Source organism: Heterodontus francisci, chromosome 31 (genome assembly GCF_036365525.1).
Source record: "Heterodontus francisci isolate sHetFra1 chromosome 31, sHetFra1.hap1, whole genome shotgun sequence".
In the NCBI taxonomy this organism is placed as follows: domain Eukaryota; kingdom Metazoa; phylum Chordata; class Chondrichthyes; order Heterodontiformes; family Heterodontidae; genus Heterodontus; species Heterodontus francisci.
Window position 1 is genome coordinate 37,626,661 of NC_090401.1, and position 19,787 is coordinate 37,646,447.

The following is a 19,787-nucleotide window of genomic DNA, read 5'->3' on the forward strand; positions in this document are numbered from 1 at the left end:
TTATAGCTCTGACATAGCTAAACAGGCTGGTCTTCAGACCGTTTTGAATTGCTGTTGATGCAGCAAATTCAAGTTAAACTGTTAAACTTCCTCCTCTCAGTGGTGCTATGCTCAGTTTGAAAAGGTTATACAGTATTACTGATTCTCTAGACGATTGGGGGGGTGTGGTCGGGCAATTCTAAGGAAAGGGTTCTGATCATTTTGGTAAGCCACTGTGTTCCCTAATTTAATGTTTTTCATGTCTCTTAATTTATTTTCCCACTTTACTGCTTGGAACCAAATGAGTTGCTGCTCCTTCTGTGCTAAGAAGATTGTGTGGCTGAGTTACGCTGAAAAGAAATGCAGATTTTTTACTGAATGTATGCTTTCAGGTTGCTTCTTTAAGTCTTGTCTGCTGCAGAATGGGGTGCTTGATTTTGCTGAGTCTGCTGGATTAAAAGTTATCTGCATCTGACTGCTCAACTTTCTTGCTCTCATAGCAGATTCGGCCACTATTAATTTTGCTGATTTAGCATTAAATGTATAACCTAGGGATTATTGTTATCTATCTGTAGGATTGTGAACTTGGCTGCAAAATTTGAAGAATTCTTACAATTGTGTGGCAATTTCTATTAAGACCATCTGCTAAGAACTGAGTGACAAGAGTATTTGTTTTTCCTTTTAGCTTTTTCCTTTGGGATGTTGCCCAAGCAAACTGAGATTGGGTGTAAACATTTCCAATATACTTAACTTGCTATTGATGGCATGATAGGGGTGGCAAAGAGACAGCAAGGGAAGAGAAGTAAAAACAGGAAACGCAGGACATACTCAGCAGGTCAGGCAGCATCTGTGGAGAGAAAAACAGTTAATGGGCTGAATTTTAATCGCACTCCGCAGCGGTGCGCTTTCAACTCGGCAGCCTTCCGACACAGAAGTGCCGCTGAGGAGCCCCTGCGATATTACGCGTGGGGACTCATTTAAATAGAGGGGCAGAGCGGCCGTCCCCGATGATGTAGAGGGGGTGGCCGCTGTGTCCCCGGCCATGGCGTCTGGCGCCATGTTTGAAGGGCTTTAAGCCCTTCGATGAAGTTTTAATTTTTAAAGGCAAAGTAATTGGTATTTTTATTAAACAGATACTAAAGATATGGAGTCCCTTCCCCAACCACCCCCAATGTACATTTCAAGTCACCAAAACATGCCTTTTTCCCTACCTAGACTTTACCCCCTAACCTTCTAACTTTTGCCCTTCAACCCCTTCCCACCATTCCCACATCCAATAAAAATTGACTTCCCCACTCCTCCACCCTCCTGTCCTGAAAATTTTCAAAAAAGCCACAATTTGTAATGAACTTGTTTTTATTTCTGCCATTATATAAGCTGAGTGTCTGATTTAAAAAAAAATCCTAGTCTGACTTGCTGGAAAATGGAATAAGCTCATTTTGCTTCTACTCTAAGCATCATTGTAATGACCTCTGCTACATGATTTTTTTGTACAAAATTAAGCCAAAAAGTCGCAAATAGCCTTTGTGAGATTATCCAATTCTGGGTTTTTCATGTAGTTCGTGGGCAATGGATGAAACATTTTTAGTTTCAGTCATTACTCTGGATCATCCACACCATCAGCTCAAAAGAAAATTACAGCATCTATTGATGATTTTTGTGCACAAATGTTTATCTTGCAGTGAGAAGTTCAGTTTGTACGCACTGTGGTGAGCATACCTTAGGTTTTTTGGAAAAAACTGGCATGTCTTGGGTACAACATGAATTCATACCTCTAATTAGTTAAATGGTGAGCTGTTCCTGAATGCACCATAATGCGAGTTACATCTGCTGAAGAGGGGCACTCTCACTGACAGAATACCGAGGTGGCATTAGCAACAGTCTCCAACCCTCCTTCTTAAGTAGGGATGGTTTATGGCATGGGAGAGAAAAAGATTTATCTCAATGCAGAATTTATGTTCATTTTGAATCTTGATCTGTTGAGATTTATTTTGAACAGTTAAAGGTCTTCAGAAATTCTTAAGCATGATAAGACTTTTAAAGAACTTGAAATAAAAACAAAATTGTTAAACCTACGAATTGTGAGGAGTCAGCCTTGAAAAAACCAAGCAATCTTCGGAATAGGATGTACTGTTTTCAAAGATTCCGAGGTTGAGGTTCTGAAAGAACCTTGAAATGGTTTGCTAAAAAATCCTTTTTGTTTAATTTTCCATGATGTCCTTCTAAAAATGCTTTTTTTTTGCTTAACTTTGTTTCCATTGTTGAAGATGTAAATGGGTTGTATTTGGGGATGGCGTGTGAGGGGAGGTCTGAACAGTTTACAGAGCATGATCCCAAAAATTGATCACAACATGATCAACTTGCTTTGTATCCTAATCCCTTCTATGTTTCTAAGAACCTGTACAGTGGAAAAAATATTTTGTGTTTAAAATATATTACTGAAAAGCTTGAGCTTGGGTTGTATTACAAAGCAGTTGAACTGTCTCATATTTCTTGTACTATTAAGATTGTTATTCCATTACTTCCCTCCTCCTGAAGACAATAGCTCTTGCTGGGGTGCAAGCATTGGTTCAAATGGCCTTTGTTAATATCAGATTATTTTAGCCTAAATGTACTGCATCCAACTAATTGAATTGATGAGCGTTCTCTCCTGAAAGTGGAGTTTACTATTTATGTTGGGGCTGTGTTTTCTTAAATTAATTGGTTGATATTATGTCATAAATAAAATAAGTGAACAGTTATTGATCCAGTTGTGATTGGGTGTGAGCAATTCTGCAGTTTTAGGCAGTACAAAATCATCCACAGTTTGACAGTGAAGTGATGATTTCACATTCAGAATCAACAAGGACAGCTAGTGCAAGAAATAGAAATGTCATGCGAGTATAATGGGAGGTGCTCTTCAGAGATCGGGCCAATGTGTTGTAACCTAGGTAGGTTGGCTTCACTCAGTATCTGGCATGATTTATTGGACTTGCATGAGGTTGATGTTGGGTATCAAAGGTTGAAAAGCATTTCATTCACTATCGCTGGCATCTTTCATCTTGATAGAACAGAATATTAAAAATTGTGTGTGAAATGTACTCAAAAAAGATCATTCCAGTTTTGAAAGTTTTTGGACTTATTTAAAATGTCTCAAACCTTAAAACCAGAATAATCTTTGGATAAGTTTTTTAAGTATTTTGCTGAAAGCAGCAATGTTCAACTGAATTGCCATATAATCCAAGGTGTTAGAAATGATAACTACGGCTGTTGGGGCCTCTCTTGTCCTCTTGCTAGTGTGTATTTTCAATTGTTTTATAATTTGTAGTACATTTTTCTTCCTCTGCTTTGACATGAAAGGTGTGTTTTAGTAAAATACTAAATAGGGAAGCATTGGTCATAAGCAGGGTGCCTCCTAGTGTTAGTTTTTACATTAAAAAAAAGTCCCCTTTTTAATGGCCTATCTTTGGTGCATTTAAGTCTCTGTCATCTTTACTCAAGGCATCTTCTGTGGAGAGTCTAAATATTTGAGAAGGGCACAAAGTAGCTGATGATTAAGTGCAGTGCAGCACTTGCAGAGAATAGGCAAGCTGGAAAGATTCCAGTCTGAGCAGTTGACTCTTTCCCTACATGGATCCCTCAACAGTTGTTTTATTTTCTTCCTTTTTCAGCTTTCATGAGTTTCCCTACTGCAATAGACTGAAGAAAATGAAAACATTTTTATCCCGAACGGATGTTTCAAAGGAAGAGGTAGTTAATGAATTGGGTAAGAGTTGCTGCTTCTATTTCCTAGAAACTGTTCTGTACTAAGCCCTAGTTTCATATATTTTTTGACAGTGTATTTAGTAGAATTGAAGGAAAGGAAAAGAGAACTGTGCCAGCTGGAAGGAAAATAATTAGTTGCAGGAAGTCGCGATAGCAGCTGTTTCCTGCAAATCTCTGTTTTCAGCATTTAGAAGCAAAGTTTTGTCACCCTATTTGACTTTTTATCTATTTCTTGATGTCTAATTTTGTAGATTTATTACATTCACTCAGATCTCATTACAGCCTTGGTCCAAGCATGGACAAAAGAGCAGAATTCCAGAGAGTGACTGTCCTTGACATCAAGGCAGCATTTGACCAAGTGTGATATCAAGGAGCCCAAGTAAAATTGAAGTCAATGGAAATTAAAGGCAAAACTGTCCACTGGCTAGAGTCATACCTAGCACAAAGGTTGTGATTATTTTAGGCCAATCATCTCTGCCCCAGGACATCACTGCAGGATTCATAGAATGGTTATAGCACAGAAGGAGGCCATTCAGACCATTGTGTGTGCTGGCTTTCTGCAAGAGAATATCAGCTAGCCCCACTCCCCAGCCCTTTCCCTGTAGCCCTGCAAATTTTACCTTAACACAACAAGGCTTGCCTGGGATTCGAACCCAGAACCTCTCCCATATTGACTCAATGAAACTCCTTAAGTGAGAATCATACCCCTAGACCAGTGAACCACTAGTTACAATTATGGCTGATCTTGGACTTGATCCCACAACCTTCTGACTCAGATGAGAGTGCTACCCACTGAGCCATCGTGAGCCGGGAGTTCCTCAGGGCAGTGTCCTAGGCCCAACCATCTTCAGCTGTTTTATCAATGACCGTCCCTCCGTAATGTCAGAGGTGAAGCTGTCAGCTGATGATTGTACAGTGTTTGTTTGGTTCCATTTGCAACTCCTGAGATAATGAAGCAGTGTAGCAAGTATGTCTGTTCGGCTGTTCGTATCAGGCAGAGTACTGAACGTACTCAACCAGCCCGTACCTATAAAACTTGGAACACAATGTCTAATGTTAGATGTGATTGCGCGATTGGACAGCACTTACTGAACAATCCCGAGTGTGCTAAGAATTACACTATCAACCAATTTATGATTATCAGTCGGGCTCACGATGTGGCTCACTTATGCTAGCTAGAAACTACATATATTCATGCACAGGGACCTGTCCTCTGCAGGCAAAAGGAACATGTCCAGGCGTTGCGCCATTTTTGAATTACACAAGGTGCGATGGATAGTAGTTCCCTGATGCATTCTCCATGGCAATGCCTCAACCAGAGTCAATTTGCCAACCAATCAGCATCCTTTTCTCATGCAGTAAAAATTGTTGCTTCCTTTGAAATTTAGCATTCGCATTCTTGCGCCTGTCCTAATGCGTGCAAGACGAAAAGCTTAGACAGCATGTCTCTTTTCTTCAGCAATGCTTAAGATCTGTATTACCAAGCAACTCTATTAATAGGAATAGTGTTTGGACAAAAAAAATGCCAGTTTAATCTTTAAGCTGTGGCATAAAGTTCTTTGTAATTCTTTTGGCATCTTCAAAATGAGTTTCTATAAATAAAAGTAAAAATATTATCCATGCCGAACTATATTCTTCCTCATGCCATAGGAGGTCATTATTGTTTTGCCTGAAAGTACAGGCATATAACTGAGTATTTCAGCACATTCTCATTGTGCATTACTTAGTGTTTGTGCACTAGATTTCAAGGTATTGCTCCACTTGGGTATACTCTGTACAGTGCTTTCTGTTTGTACTCTAAAAATATCATCTCTGTATCTACTAAGCTTGTAAGGTTTGTATGATTTTTGTTTTCTTAGGGAATGGAATTGCAGCTTTTGAATCTGTGCCAACTGCTATATATTCCTTCCTGAGATGTATGGATCCTGATCCAGAAATTCCAGAAAAGTACAATGGACTGGAAAGGACAATAATCTACAGCATTTCACTGGGTGGAGACACTGATACAATTGCCACCATGGCAGGAGCAATTGCTGGAGCTTATTATGGAAAAGATCTTATACCAGAGTCTTGGCAGAAGAGCTGTGAAGCCTATAAAGATGCAGATTATTTTGGATCGAAACTGTGTGACCTGTACTACCATCACCTAGCCTCTTTAAAAACAGGATAAAATGAATTGATCTGAGATGCACTGTTGCTGGTAAAAATATAAACAATGAAATCGCAAATGAGGATTATAGTGGTTCTGGCAAAACATAATTTCTGAATCCAGTTGGTTCTCAACTTATTTTCTTCCTTTTGTTATTTTATTTGAGTAATTAAGATTGTTTGAGTGACAGAAACAAAATTAATAATTTGAAACTAACTTAAAATCATTTAACAATGAGCCGATTCAAAAAAATTGTAATTTGTAATTGTTTTTTTACAACTGCTTACAGTTGTAATGTCCTACTCAATTCAACCACAAACACTAGCATAAGGAGTACAGGAATAGTACAGCATTTTCTTATAAATGGAGTTTGTTACACTGTCTTGCCAAATTAAGGATGTGTTGGAATATTGGTGGTTTGAATTTATTTGATCCTTCAGTCATACAGCTGTTGCTACATTTGCCAGGATTGCACACTTGTGAATCCATCATTGCTTAAGTGTTCTGTTTAAAGTCCTTGTCATCAGTTTTGTTGCTTAACAAACAGAATATGATAACCCCATTTCCGAGTCTGAACATTGTATTACCTTGCCTAGATGTTGCTGGCTGTTTGCCAATTTCATGTCACTTTTCTGGGGCTAGGGGTTACCTGAACTCTTACAAGATTGGGGGAAGCATTTGCTTACAGATGTATTAACTGATAGCTTTGCCTCAGATCACCCATGCCGCATGGCTACTGGATATAGACTACTTTACATAGGTGCAGGATTATTGGACTGTCCATCTAAAATCTAGCTGAAGTCCTGTCTGGTTGCCTAGATTGTCGTGTAGCTGGTAATATAGCTAAAGCCCTAATATAAATGAAATGTGCAAATATCCCACAATACAGTTCGGGTTTAAAATCTCCACGGACATCCTTTTATCATTTAGGTGATTTTTTTTAATGCAAATTGCTGGAGTATCAGTTTCGCAGTACAGGAGGCCTTTTTTCTCCAGGGCTGTGCATTTTACAATACCTTCAAAGATTTTCTTTATTTTCAAATACTTCTCTGTTTCCCTTTTGAAACCATTATGGATTCTGTTTCTACCATTGTTTCTGCTGGGGTAGTCACTGCTCCTGGTGTGAGGCAGGAAGGGGGTTCCATGTCCTAAACCTTCTGCATTTCATAAAATACTCCTGTTTTGATAAATTTTACTGATTTGCTAACCAGAAATATTTTTTCCTGATTTATCTTACAAAAACCCTCCATAATTTGGAATATCAGATTACCTCTTTACTTTCTCTGTTCTGGTGAAAGAAGCTCCAGTTTCTTTAGACTTGCCTTGTAACTAAAGCCTCCCATCACTGGCATCATCTTAGTAACTGGCTTTTCTACCATCTCCATTAAGTTGCATGTCCAAACCTGAACACAATATTTAACTGTAGCTTAACCAAGATTAGTATAGATTTAATATTACCACTTTGCTTTTGTACAATAAGCCACTTTTTATAAACCCTAGGAATCTTGTATGTTTTTTCTTAGTAGCTTTATCAACTTTGCCTCATTTTTAAAATATTTTGGCCATCAATGGCTGAGCCTTGTATTAAGATTTTGGCTATTTATTTTCATTCAGGTGACTAAAATCATATTTTATAATTTTGCCCATCAAGCCTGTTTCTCAGTTATTGAAACAAATGGTGAAATTATTCACACTAATGGAACAAAATGACTTGCATTTATTGAGGGAGGAAGTGTTGTGATTTCCCAGTATTCAATATCTGTATAGATCTGCTTTAGACTAATTGTAAGCATTAATTTTTGCCCGCTAAGACAAGTACAAAATCTAGGCTGACACCCCTTTACAGTATGGAAGGAATGCTCCACTGTTGGAGGTGCCACCTTTCAGTTGCAACATTAAACTGAGGCCCCAGTTGCTGCCTCAGATGAATGGAAAAGATCCCAAGGTGCTATTCAAAGAAGAGTAGGGAGTTCTCCCCGATATCTTGGCCAATTATTTATCCCCCAACCAGCATGAAAAAAACAGATTATCTGGTCATATCTCATTGCTGTTGGTGGGACCTTGCAATGTACAAATTGGCTGCTGCATTTCATATATTACAACAGTGACTGGGCTTCGAAAGTATCCCATTAGCTGTAAAGTGCTTTAGGACATCCTGGACTCATGAAAAGCACCATATAAATGCAAGTTTTTTTTCTTGATTTGTAAATACTTCAAAAGAAAGTTTGATGCTTTCCTGAAGCAGGCTTGATGGTCTGAAATTGTTTGTGTCAAGTTAAGAATAGTCGGGAGAAGGGAATAGATGTCAGTCTAGCCTGGTGCCATTGTCTACCTTTAGTATTAAATTCTAGAGAGGAATAGAAATGTAGGAAATGCATCTCCAGCCTACAGTTACTGGAAAACCGGGAAATGCTTTTCATATTAAAATGCATTTAATAATGTATATGAAGATCATTTGTATTAACTAGTCTCTAGAAGGTATATTTCATGGTAAATGTTTATAAACCAGCCCCATACCAAGAAAATGTTAGTTTATCTTTGGTGTTTCAAACTAATAAAAGTTTTTTTTTAATGTGTTCCTCCCATGTATCCAGGTTGCAGTTTAAATCAAAATTTAATGCTGATGAGATTTTTCTGGTTCACCATGTCCAGCTGTGAACTAGTGAAACACTGATACAGTCACCTGTAATTTACTTCAAGTGCCTGTTACCCACTGACACTTGACGCTAAATTTTCAATCCGGGGTCAGGAACCCGACAGCCGGATCATTTCCGGGTCCCAACCCCGCACTGCGTCGGCATCAGTGACGCGATGTGATTGTTAACGACCGAGGCGGGAGGAGTGCATTGTTAATTCAGTCCCCCTTCTCCACAGGTCACAACATATATTTAAATTTTCCCACTTACTGAAACAGTCAATTGGATACTCTATTTTTCCCAGAATCAAGCACACCAACCAGATTCCTTTAAACAACAAAATTATCCATTTATTAAAAACCAAATTTTAACCAATAATAAAGTAAAATATACACACTATTAGAAATATTAAAGCCGCTTATTTATTCTAGTTCTCATGCACACAAGCTTACATACACAACCCATTAACCAGGAAAAAGTAAAAGGGATTTTTGTTTACAGCTGTTACAAAGAAATAGAAGGAATTTAAAAAAACAACACTTGGGCTGAAAAGAAGGTATGGAAGGAAGTCCTTTGTTTCGGTGAGATGTCCCAAGGTGCCGATGGCGGTCAATGGGATCTTCCTATGGCAGTTCTTCCCAGAGGATGATGATCAGTTTGGGTAGCCTTCTAAGATGCAGCTAGAGAAGATGCCAAATAAGTCTTACTGCAGGGAGGCAGCAACAAAGGTTTCTGTCGCACATGTTTGACATGCAAGTTCTTTAATTGTGCAGGCTTTCTTCAAATACAGGAGGAAATAGGAATCTCTTGATGCAGGACTTTTAAAGAGAAAGAGGTGAGCGGTCTTCTGGCAAGTCAAACTTCTTCTGTTTCAGACCAGACACCAACTGGCCTTTTTTTTTTTTAAAACAGTTCAAAATGCAACTAAAACTTTCCAGAAGCAAGTCCTGTGACATCTATAAATCTTGGCTTGCCACTCCTCTGCAACAGCTCTCAAGCCAAAACAACCCCTGCTGGGTTCTTTGAAAACAGGTGCCTTCCAGTAACTTTACTCTTGGGCCAAACCTTCTGGTGACCTTTTTTTTTAAAAAAAAAAAGCACAAAGTCAGCTTCTTCAAGATTCCAGATGTGGCAATGCCCGTAACATATTTTAAAAGAGAAATAAAAGTAATCTTGTAACATGATTTTTAAAACGGAAATCCCTAATTGACCTGGAGCCAAGTTCAGTGCCCAATTAGGGGCGGAGGAAGGAACTAGTTCTGGTGGATGCCTTTAAAAGGCAAATGGCAGACATTACTGGGCTTGCCGTTGCCTAGAGGAATGGAGCAAGCAGGAGAGCAGTAGCCTCAGTCCATACAAGTGCCCAAATGTTCACTCCAAGTACTCTATGCTTTGCTCAAGCGATGGTGACTGTGTCACTGCAGAAGCACCTCACTTTGATTATCCTTTTTATACAAGATTTCTCATCAGCAGCCATCATCACTGTGCTCCTGACAGCTGTGCACTCACTTGTTCCAGACTGTTTGCTCTTCCTTTTGGAAATTTGATCCTGTCCCTCTCCAGCCTGTTAACAAGCTCATTAAAGAGCTTCACAGCAAGTTAATTGGAAGTGTGTGTGTTGCTGGCTCTTCCCCCCCAACCACCACTTTGAAAAATTCTCGCATGCCACAGAGGCATCTGAGTGCGCTATTTTCAGAGTGCACCCACACCAGAACTCGCCCCCACAAACGATTTGAAAATCCAGTCTTTAGATTTTGATATGAGTTAATTCTTTGTAAAGGAGATTTGGAATTTTTAAAAGCAAGTGGCGGAACAAAAATGATCCCAAATAAAATTAAGTGCTATTGAATGAAGTATTGTTTTTCACATCCTTAATATCAATTAAAACTGTAACCAAAGCTAATAGAGTAGCAAGATGTATTTGTGATGTTCCAAAACTAATCTTTACTTGTCCAATAAATATGCAGTTGACTTAATTGGGAACCTTGGAAGAGGAGTTGGATACTGTCCTCCATTTTGGCATTCATGACCTGCTGTCCAAGGTTATATGGTATCAGGGAAGTCATGCTGAGGCTTGCCCCTAAAGTGTATGCCATGACTTCATTAGACTCTGATCCCCACTTCTGTCATGCAAGGCCCCAGAATTTGTGCAACAATTCCAGTTTTGTCAGCAGCTTCTAAAGAGATCTCTGCTTTTAGCAGACTAATTACACCTGTTGTTTCTAGCATTTTTAAAGAGGCAATAGAGTCATAGTCGTACACCATAGAAACAGACCCTTTGGCCCACCGCGTCCATGCCGACCATAATGCTTATCTATACTAATCCCACCTGTCTGCATTAATTCCATATCCCTCTATGCCTTGCTCATTCAAGTACCTGTCCAGATGCCTCTTAAATGTTGCTACCGTTCCTGCCTCCACCACCTCCTCTGGCAGCTCATTCCAGATACCCACTATTCTTTGTATGAAAAATTTACCCCTTTGATCCCCTTTAAACCTCCTCCCTCTCACCCTCTAGTTTTAGTCACCCCTACCATGGGAAACAGACTCTGGCTATCTACCCTATCTATGCCTCTCATAATTTTATATACCTCTATCATGTCCCCCCTCAGCCTCCTTCGCTCCAGGGAAAACAGACCCAGCCTATCCAATCTCTCTTTATAACTCAAGCCCTCCAAACCAGGCAACATCCTTGTGAATCTTTTCTGCACCCTCTCTAGCTTAATCACATCTTTCCTATAGTGCGGTGACCAGAACTGCACACAGTACTCCAAATGCGGCCTAACCAACATTATGTACAACTGTAATATGATGTCCCAACTCTTGTACTCAATGCCTCAGCCGATGAAGGCAAGCATGCCATATGCCTTCTTCACCACCTTGTCTACCTGTGTTGCCACTTCCAGGGAACCATGTACTTGCACCCCAAAGGTGTCTCTGCTCAACAACACCCCCCAGGGCCCTGCCATTCACTGTATATGTCCTGCCCTGGTTTAACTTCCCAAAATGCATCACTTCACACTTGTCTGTGTTAAATTCTGCTTGCCAATCCCTTGCCCACTTTCCCTGTTGTAACCTTAGATAACCTTCTTCACTGTCCACTATACCATCAACTTTGGTGTCATCTGAAAACTTACTAATCATGCCCCTTACATTCACATCCAAGTCATTAATATATATGACAAACAACAGAGGGCCCCAGCACTGATCCCTGTGGCACATCACTGGTCACCGGTCTCCAATCTGAAAAACAACCCTCCACTACCACCCTCTGCCTTTTGTAACTTACTGTTTTTAAGTGCCTTAGCTGTTCTAATTTGTAATTATTGTGCTAAATGAAATTGAATACTGTCCCATTTTGGATGTCCAAAAGCCAATTGTTAAGCAAAAAAAATGTCCACGTATGTACCTCCTTCTCATCATGCAGTGTGCTGCAGAGTTGATTAATAGCCACAAATTGCTCATTTTCCTCATGGTATTTGCTATTGAAAGTTTCATCGGCTTCATTTCTAGGGAATGAGTTTGGGTTGTCTTGGGCTTCTAGTGAATTCAGATATTCAATAAATGATGTTTATATGTGAGTGTCCCATCACTGTACCAATATATGAACTACTAGTCAGGGTTTCAAGCAATTGAGTTTGGAGTCAATCATCAGCAAGGGCAGTGAGCAGCTAGACTTTCCTGATGAAAGATAGAAGCACAAAGGCAAATGCAACCCTATATGAAACGCGTGGTAGTAGTTCTACAATATGTGGTGCACAATGAAAACTTAGTAAGAATAGCTGTTCCAGAATTTGACCAGGATTTCTTTTCTCCCCTCCCCTCTCAACAGATAGAACGAGCAATTCCATATGGCAACTTTGAAATGAGTAGATAAGCTATGATCTACTATCACTAGTGATTTCATGTAATGACCTTAGACTCAAATCTATCACCATCCAATTCGAAAGTGGCTTTCAAAAAGCATAGGCACCAGAATTTAGCTTGCAACCACTGTATTCAATTTGACTGAATGCACAACACACACACAGATTATTTACAATTTTGAAACACAAAGATCAGCATCACTCATGCATCGGAACTTGACCCACATCTAACTTGTGCTACACCTGGCCTCCGAGCGCTTATATTGTTCTGCTAACAGTCCTCAATGTGCACAGGGTTCACTTTTCCCCTTCACCACTGAAAGTCTTAATGGGTAGGGGGAGGGGAAAAGAACAGCCATATAGAAATGAATCAGTAAAGTTCATATATTAAGACATTCTTCCTCAATCTTTCCCCCTTGTCTTTTCTGAAGCTGATGAGTCCTGGCTCATGGGTATGGAGAGCCACTAGTACTTCGCTCTAGTGCCCATTTTTCACGTGTGTTTTGATAATTAGGTTAAACACGTAGTATAATTAGTGGAGAACTACAAGAAAAACTAGCATATAAAGGGCTCCGAATATTTTTAAATCCTACAGACCATATAAGCTTCATTTGATTTTGTTGCAATTGAGATTTTCTTTCTTAGATTCATAGTTAATTGAAAATGTAAACTTACTAAGAGAATCATGAGATGAGATTCTATGGGTTTGTGAAAGCAACTAAAATCATGGCAGTCAACAAGAAAATACAATATTCATCCAGTTATTAGGTCATTATGTTTTGTCGGGGACATGTCTTGCTCTTTCGGAGAGCCAGCACTGACATGGCGGGCCGAGCAGCCTCCTTCTGTGCTGTGCCAATTGTGTGATGTCTTAATTGTAGGTTAATAGAGCACTGATCTGCATTTCTAGTTCAGTTTAAAGTTGTTACAAAATACATTTGTTGTTAAAAACGATCTCTGAAGTGGAGTGACTGTTGAGGGGTCGGGTACATTCATTATTGTTACTCTGTAGTAGGGAACAGCTTGAATCTATTTCACTGAGGACATGATGTTCATTATGTCTCTTCCTGGAGCTTCACGATATTTCTTAAAAGACCTTGGACTCCATTTGATTTTTTTAATGAGGAGATGCCAGCTCTCCTAGCCTTGTGTCTGAAGAAGATATAAAACCAAAATTAACCCTTGATCAGCACAACTGTTTTATTTTGAACAAACCTTTTGAGCAGTGACACCTCTCACTCAAGAAACAAAATACCTGTATTTTCTCCTTGCCACATTTCTGCCCCAGAAGAATGCAGTCTGAAGACAGATCCAACAAATCTGAATGATGCACAAGTTGGATGGTATGTTGTGCTCCCCATTTTTTTCTGTGAGGCTATTATTCCTGAGACATTTTTCTGTACTTAGTGTTCACAATATTTTATAGAGTCATAGAGAGATACAGCACCAAAACAGCCCCTTCGGCCCAACGAGTCCGTGCCGACCATTAACCAACCATTTATACTAATCCTACATTAATCCCATGTTCCCGCTCACATCCCCACCTTCCTCAATTCTCCTACCACCTACCTACACGAGGGGCAATTTACAATGGCCAATTTATCTATCAACCCGCAAGTCTTTGGCATGTGGGAGGAAACCCACGCAGACACAGAGAGAACTTGCAAACTCTGCACAGGCAGTACCCAGAAACAAACCTGGGTCACTGGAGCTATGAGGCTGAGGTGCTAACAACCGGACTTGCACTCTGCATTTTACCACTGATAGATGTTTCCTCCATTCATAGTGCTCATCACTTATCTTCTACAAAGCAATTTTTTTCTTTAGCATTTTCTCAATTTTCTTTCTATCCCTCTCTCCCTCCCTCCCAAAGCTAGTAACTGATTACAGAAAATTTGCTCCAAAATCATGGGGCAGCTGCGGGTCAGGTCCAGAAAATTGAATGGAATGATGTGCAGCTTTGCTTACAAAAAAAAGCACTCCTAATGGCATACTTGGGCATTTAAAAGTTCTGCTTAAATTATGCTTTTTCTAAAATGGCAGAAATTTGGATGCTAGGATCAGCTGTGACCACAGTGTGATGGAAGCTCCACCTGCCAAGAATGAGGCATATTAATTTTGTCATATGGAACATAAATTTTAAATTCTTACTGGACTAAAAACATGGCTGCACCTACATTCTAAAAGGACAGTGGCTGGAAACATTTGCATCGCAAGAGACAGTTGCCTGGAGAGGTCAATGGAACTGCTCCCTGATTCAATTAACCAAATTGATTTTGATCAAAAGCTATTGAGGGTATGAAGGTCAGCATTCCAGCCCCCTACTGAGGATGTCTACTAAGATTGTAAGAATCCACAAAACTTGTCGGGCAGGTTTTCCCGGGGGGAAAAAAATGAGCTAGTCACATGACTGGCCAGCTGGCCCAGGTTTGATTTGAATTGTGTTCACTGAACAGTTTGGGTCAGACTGCAATTTGAAGACAAAAGAGAAGGAAGGTCTCCTTGATTCTCCCCCTCTCACGAAAAGAAGAGACTGCAACTGGATTTCCAGAAGACCGAAAACCATCGAAACACGTTTGAAAGAGTGCACTGGGCCCCAATGAGACGGCAAGATTTAACTGCAACCCAAAGACTTTACATCAAACTGAAAAGACAGTAAATGAACTCCAGCTATTGCTTCAAACCTTTCCCCTTGATTCTTTCTCCTTTTTTGTCTTATCTGCGTGTGTGTTTATCGTGTGTGCATGCTAGCGTGGTCGCATTGCGTATTTTTAGTAGTTTTAACTGAATTAGAGTTTTAAGATTAATAAACTTACACCTTTCTTGTTTAAATCTATGAAAACCAGTCTGGTTGATTTCTTTGCCATTACAATTGGAGAGCAGGGAACAAGGATTCACTGAGGGGAAGCTAAAAACACAGTCTTTTGAAAATTAAACCCTGTTAAAGTCAAACCAAGAAAAGGCTGAGAGGGAACCCCTAGACCTGGAAAGGTAATGTCACAGTGCAGCAAGCTATACATATAGTTGATCCTGTCCAATACTCCAGTTGCTCTCCATACCAAAATTCCGACTTTTACTATCTGTTATGAATTCAACAGTGAATGTTTGGCTGACTAGGTTAGCTCATTTCGCTTCCAGACCCCTCTGTGGCTGCTTTAATGTCAACTATGTCTTTAAGAAGTCTTTGAAAATATTTTTATAAAGTCAAATACCTGATGTCCCATTCTACATTAGTTGAAAGAATTTAGACCTGAGTGACATTGCAGGAAGATTTTTTTTCATTGCACTTAAGGTTAAAAAAAACTTCCTATGTTTACAACATCACAAATGCAGCTACTGAAGGATATCTTCTCCCCAGGTAATATGTACATTATAGGGGTGTTGGGTCAGTCACAGCATTCTATTTTGGATTAATATTTTGCTGAGGTACAAAGAACAAATATCCCAGTACTAATCCAAATACCGATACAGATTTGCTTTCAGAACTCTTCCTCAGTTTATTTATTAACATAAAGTTTGTACTTGCAGCTCTCCTGCAGATGATAGAGTGCAGTGAGGTTGTGGCATCCCAATCATCTGACAAGAGAATATGATGTATGTAAGTGATGAAAGTGAAGTGAAAATAAATGTGATGTAAAACAGCTTGACGACTATTTAGTTTTAGGAATTGAGATTAAACTTTTATAAAACAAAAACATTATGACGAAGAACTAAGTTGGCAAATGGCATTTTTTCCATTTTACGAAGAGACAGTACCAAGTAGTCTGACACAATCCATGTGGAATGCATGTCCTTGTTGCATCATTGCAACAATATCCTTCAACACAAGCACAGCTCAATCTTGTTGAATGAATTCCTAAATTGTGAGGACAAATTATTCTTGCACCAAGACTTGTGTGATACAGTCAGACAAGGTCTTCCAATACAAATTCCTACAGATTGGAGGGTAGCTAATGTAACCCCGCTATTTAAAAAGGGAGGTAGAGAGAAAACAGGGAATTATAGACCAGTCAGCCTGACGTTGGTAGTGGGGAAAATTCTAGAGTCCATTATCAAAGATTTCATAGCAGAGCACTTGGAGAACAGTGGTAGAATCGGAAAGAGTCAGCATGGATTTACGAAAGGGAAATCATGCTTGACAAATGTACTAGAATTCTTCGAGGATGTGACTAGTGGAGTTGATGAGGGACAGCCAGTGGATGTGGTTTATTTGAACTTTCAGAAGGCTTTCGACAAAGTCTCACATAAGAGATTATCGTGTAAGATTAAAGCGCATGGGATTGGGAATAGTGTATTGCGGTGGATAGAAAATTGGTTGGCAGACAGGAAACAAAGAGTAGTAATAAATGAGCCTTTTTCCAAATGGCAGGCAGTGACTAGTTGGGTACCGCAGGGATCGGTGCTAGGACCCTAGCTGTTTTTTTTAAAATTCATTCATGGGATGTGGGCATCGCTGGCCAGGCCAGCATTTACTGCCCATCCCTAACTGCCCTTGAGAAGGTGGTGGTGAGCTGCCTTCTTGAAGCGCTGCAGTCCATGTGGGGTAGGTACACCCACAGTGCTGTTAGGAAGGAAGTTCCAGGATTTTGACCCAGCGACAGTGAAGGAACGGCGATATAGTTCCAAGTCAGGATGGTGTGTGACTTGGAGGGGAACTTGCAGGTGGTGGTGTTCCCATGCATTTGCTGCCGTTGTCCTTCTAGTTGGCAGAGGTCGCAGGTTTGGAAGGTGCTGTCTAAGGAGCCTTGGTGCATTGCTGCAGTGCATCTTGTAGATGGTACACACTGCTGCCAATGTGCATCGGTGGTGGAGGGAGTGAATGTTTGTAGCTGGGGTGCCAATCAAGTGGGCTGCTTTGTCCTGGATGGTGTTGAGCTTCTTGAGTGTTGTTGGAGCTGCACCCATCCAGGCAAGTGGAGAGTATTCCATCACACTCCTGACTTGTGCCTTGTAAATGGTGGACAGGCTTTGGGAGTCAGGAGGTGAGTTACTTGCTGCAGGATTCCTAGCCTCTGACCTGCTCTTGTAGCCACGGTATTTATATGGCTAGTCTAGTTCAGTTTCTAGTCAATAGTAGCCCCTAGGATGTTGATTGTGAGAGATTCAGCGATGGTAATGCCATTGAATGTCAAGGGGAGATGGTTAGATTCTCTCTTGTTGGAGATGGTCATTACCTGGCACTTGTGTGGCACGAATGTTACTTGCCACTTATCAGCCAAGCCTGGATATTGTCCAAGTCTTGTTGCATTTCTGCATGGACTGCTTCAGTATCTGAGGAGTCACGAATGGTGCTGAACATTATTCACAATATATAATAATGATTTAGATGAGGGAACTAAATGTAATATCTCCAAATTTGCAGATGACACAAAACTGGTGGGAGGGTGAGTTGCAAGGAGGATGCAGAGAGGCTTCAGGGTGATTTGGATAAGTAAAGTGAGTGGGCAAATGCATGGCAGATGCAGTATAATGTGGATAAATGTGAGGTTATACACTTTGGTAGCAAAAACAGGAAGGCAGATTATTATCTGAACGGCTATAAACTGAGAGAGGGGAATATGCAGCGAGACGTGGGTGTTCTCGTACACAAGTCGCTGAAGGTAAGCATGCAGGTGCCACAGGTGGTAAAAAAGGCAAATGGTATGTTGGCCTTCATAGCGAGAGGATTCGAGTACAGGAGCAGGGATGTCTTGCTGCAATTATACAGGGCCTTGGTGAGGCCACACCTGGAATACTGTGTGCAGTTTTGGTCTCCTTATCTGAGGAAGGATGTTCTTGCTATAGAGGGAGTGCAGCAAAGGTTTACCAGACTGATTCCTAGGATGGCAGGACTGACATATGAGGAGAGATTGAATTGGTTAGGATTATATTTGCTGGAGTTCAGAAGAGTGAGTGGGGATCTCGTAGAAACCTATAAAATTCTAACAAGACTTGACAGGGTAGATGCAGGAAGGATGTTCCCGATGGTGGGGGAGTCCAGAACCAGAGGTCGTAGTCTAAAGGATACGAGGTAAACCTTTCAGGACTGAGATGAGGAGAAATTTCTTCACCCAGAGAGTGGTGAACCTGTGGAATTCGCTACTACAGAAAGCAGTTGAGGCCAAAACATTGTGTGTTTTCAAGAAGGACTAAGATGTAGCGAAAGGGATCAAAGGATATGGGGCAAAAGCGAGAACAGGTTACTGAGTTGGATGATCAGCCATGATCATAATGAATGGCGGAGCAGGCTCAAATGGCCTACTCCTGCTCCTATTTTCTATGTTTCTAAATAAGTCGAGAGATGACATGGTAATTTGACATCAGCTTGCCTTACCCCACAAATTAAAAGAACAGTAAAGTCAATGACTATTTTAGCCCTCATTTATTCACTGTAAAAAGTCTTCTGAAACCTCTTTTCTAGTTAGGAAACCAATGTGCTGGGCTGAATTGCTAAGTACACCATAACAGCAACAACAACTTGTATTTACATAGCATCTTTAACGTAGTAAAACGTCCCAAGGCACTTCACAGGAGCATTATCAACCAAATTTTGACGCCAAGCCACACAAGGAGATATTGGTTGAAGAGCTAGATTTTAAGGAGCATATTAAAGGAGGAATGTGAGGACAAGAGGCAGAGAGGTTTCAGGAAGGAATTGCAAAGCCCAGGTACTTGACAGCTGAAAGCATAGCTGCCAACGATGGAGCAATTAAAATCAGGAAACTCAAGATGCCAAAATTGTTGGAGCACAGTTATCTCGGAGGGTTGTAGGCCTGGAAGAGATTGCAGAGATAGGGAGGGACAGGGCCATAGAGGGATTTGAAAATAAGGATGAGAATTTTAAAATTGAAGTGTGCTTAACTGGAAGCCAATATAGGTCAGCGAGCACAGAGGTGATGGGTGAACTAGGCTTGGTGCAAGTTAGGACACAGACAGCATAGTTTTGTATGACCTCAAGTTTATGGAGGTTATAATTTGGGAGGCTGTCCATGACTGTGTTCGAATAGTCAAATCTAGAGGTAACAAAGGCATGGATGAAGGTTTCAGCAGCAGATGAGCTGAGGCAGGGCAGAGTAGGGTGATGTTACAGAAATGGGAATAGGAGGTCTTAGTGATGGCATGGACATGGGGTGGGAAGCTCATTTGGTACTTCAAAAAACACACAGCCACAGAAGAGCCAAAGTTTGATCCCCAGGTTGTGATGAATTTGCTAATTCAACCAGAGGATCAGTAGAACCACAATAATTGGCTTTAGTGTTCTGCACTTGGAAGGGGGAAAAATTCAGTGTTCCCACTCTTGATTGCTGTCACCCTTACAGTATTGCTTCTTGAGCAGCCCAGAAGCAGGTTTTGACTTCGAGGGTTTTGCTTTTTACGGTACTGCTTATTCCAGTTACTACATGAAAAGAGCAGCAGAATTTGAGAGCACAGATG

The 19,787-nt window shown here is 40.5% G+C and overlaps 1 protein-coding gene across 2 annotated transcripts in view; it reads left to right on the forward strand.

The window, feature by feature from the left end:
• The window catches only part of adprs (ADP-ribosylserine hydrolase), a 28,212-nt gene extending 19,764 nt beyond the window's left edge, over positions 1-8,448 (forward strand). For both annotated transcript variants that reach the window (XM_068011318.1, XM_068011319.1), the window contains exons 5-6: positions 3,630-3,724; positions 5,583-8,448. In XM_068011318.1, coding sequence (XP_067867419.1) covers positions 3,630-3,724; positions 5,583-5,893 — 406 coding nt within the window. In that variant the 3' untranslated portion in view covers positions 5,894-8,448. The remainder of the gene's footprint in view (positions 1-3,629; positions 3,725-5,582) is intronic.
• The last annotated feature ends 11,339 nt before the right edge of the window (positions 8,449-19,787 follow it).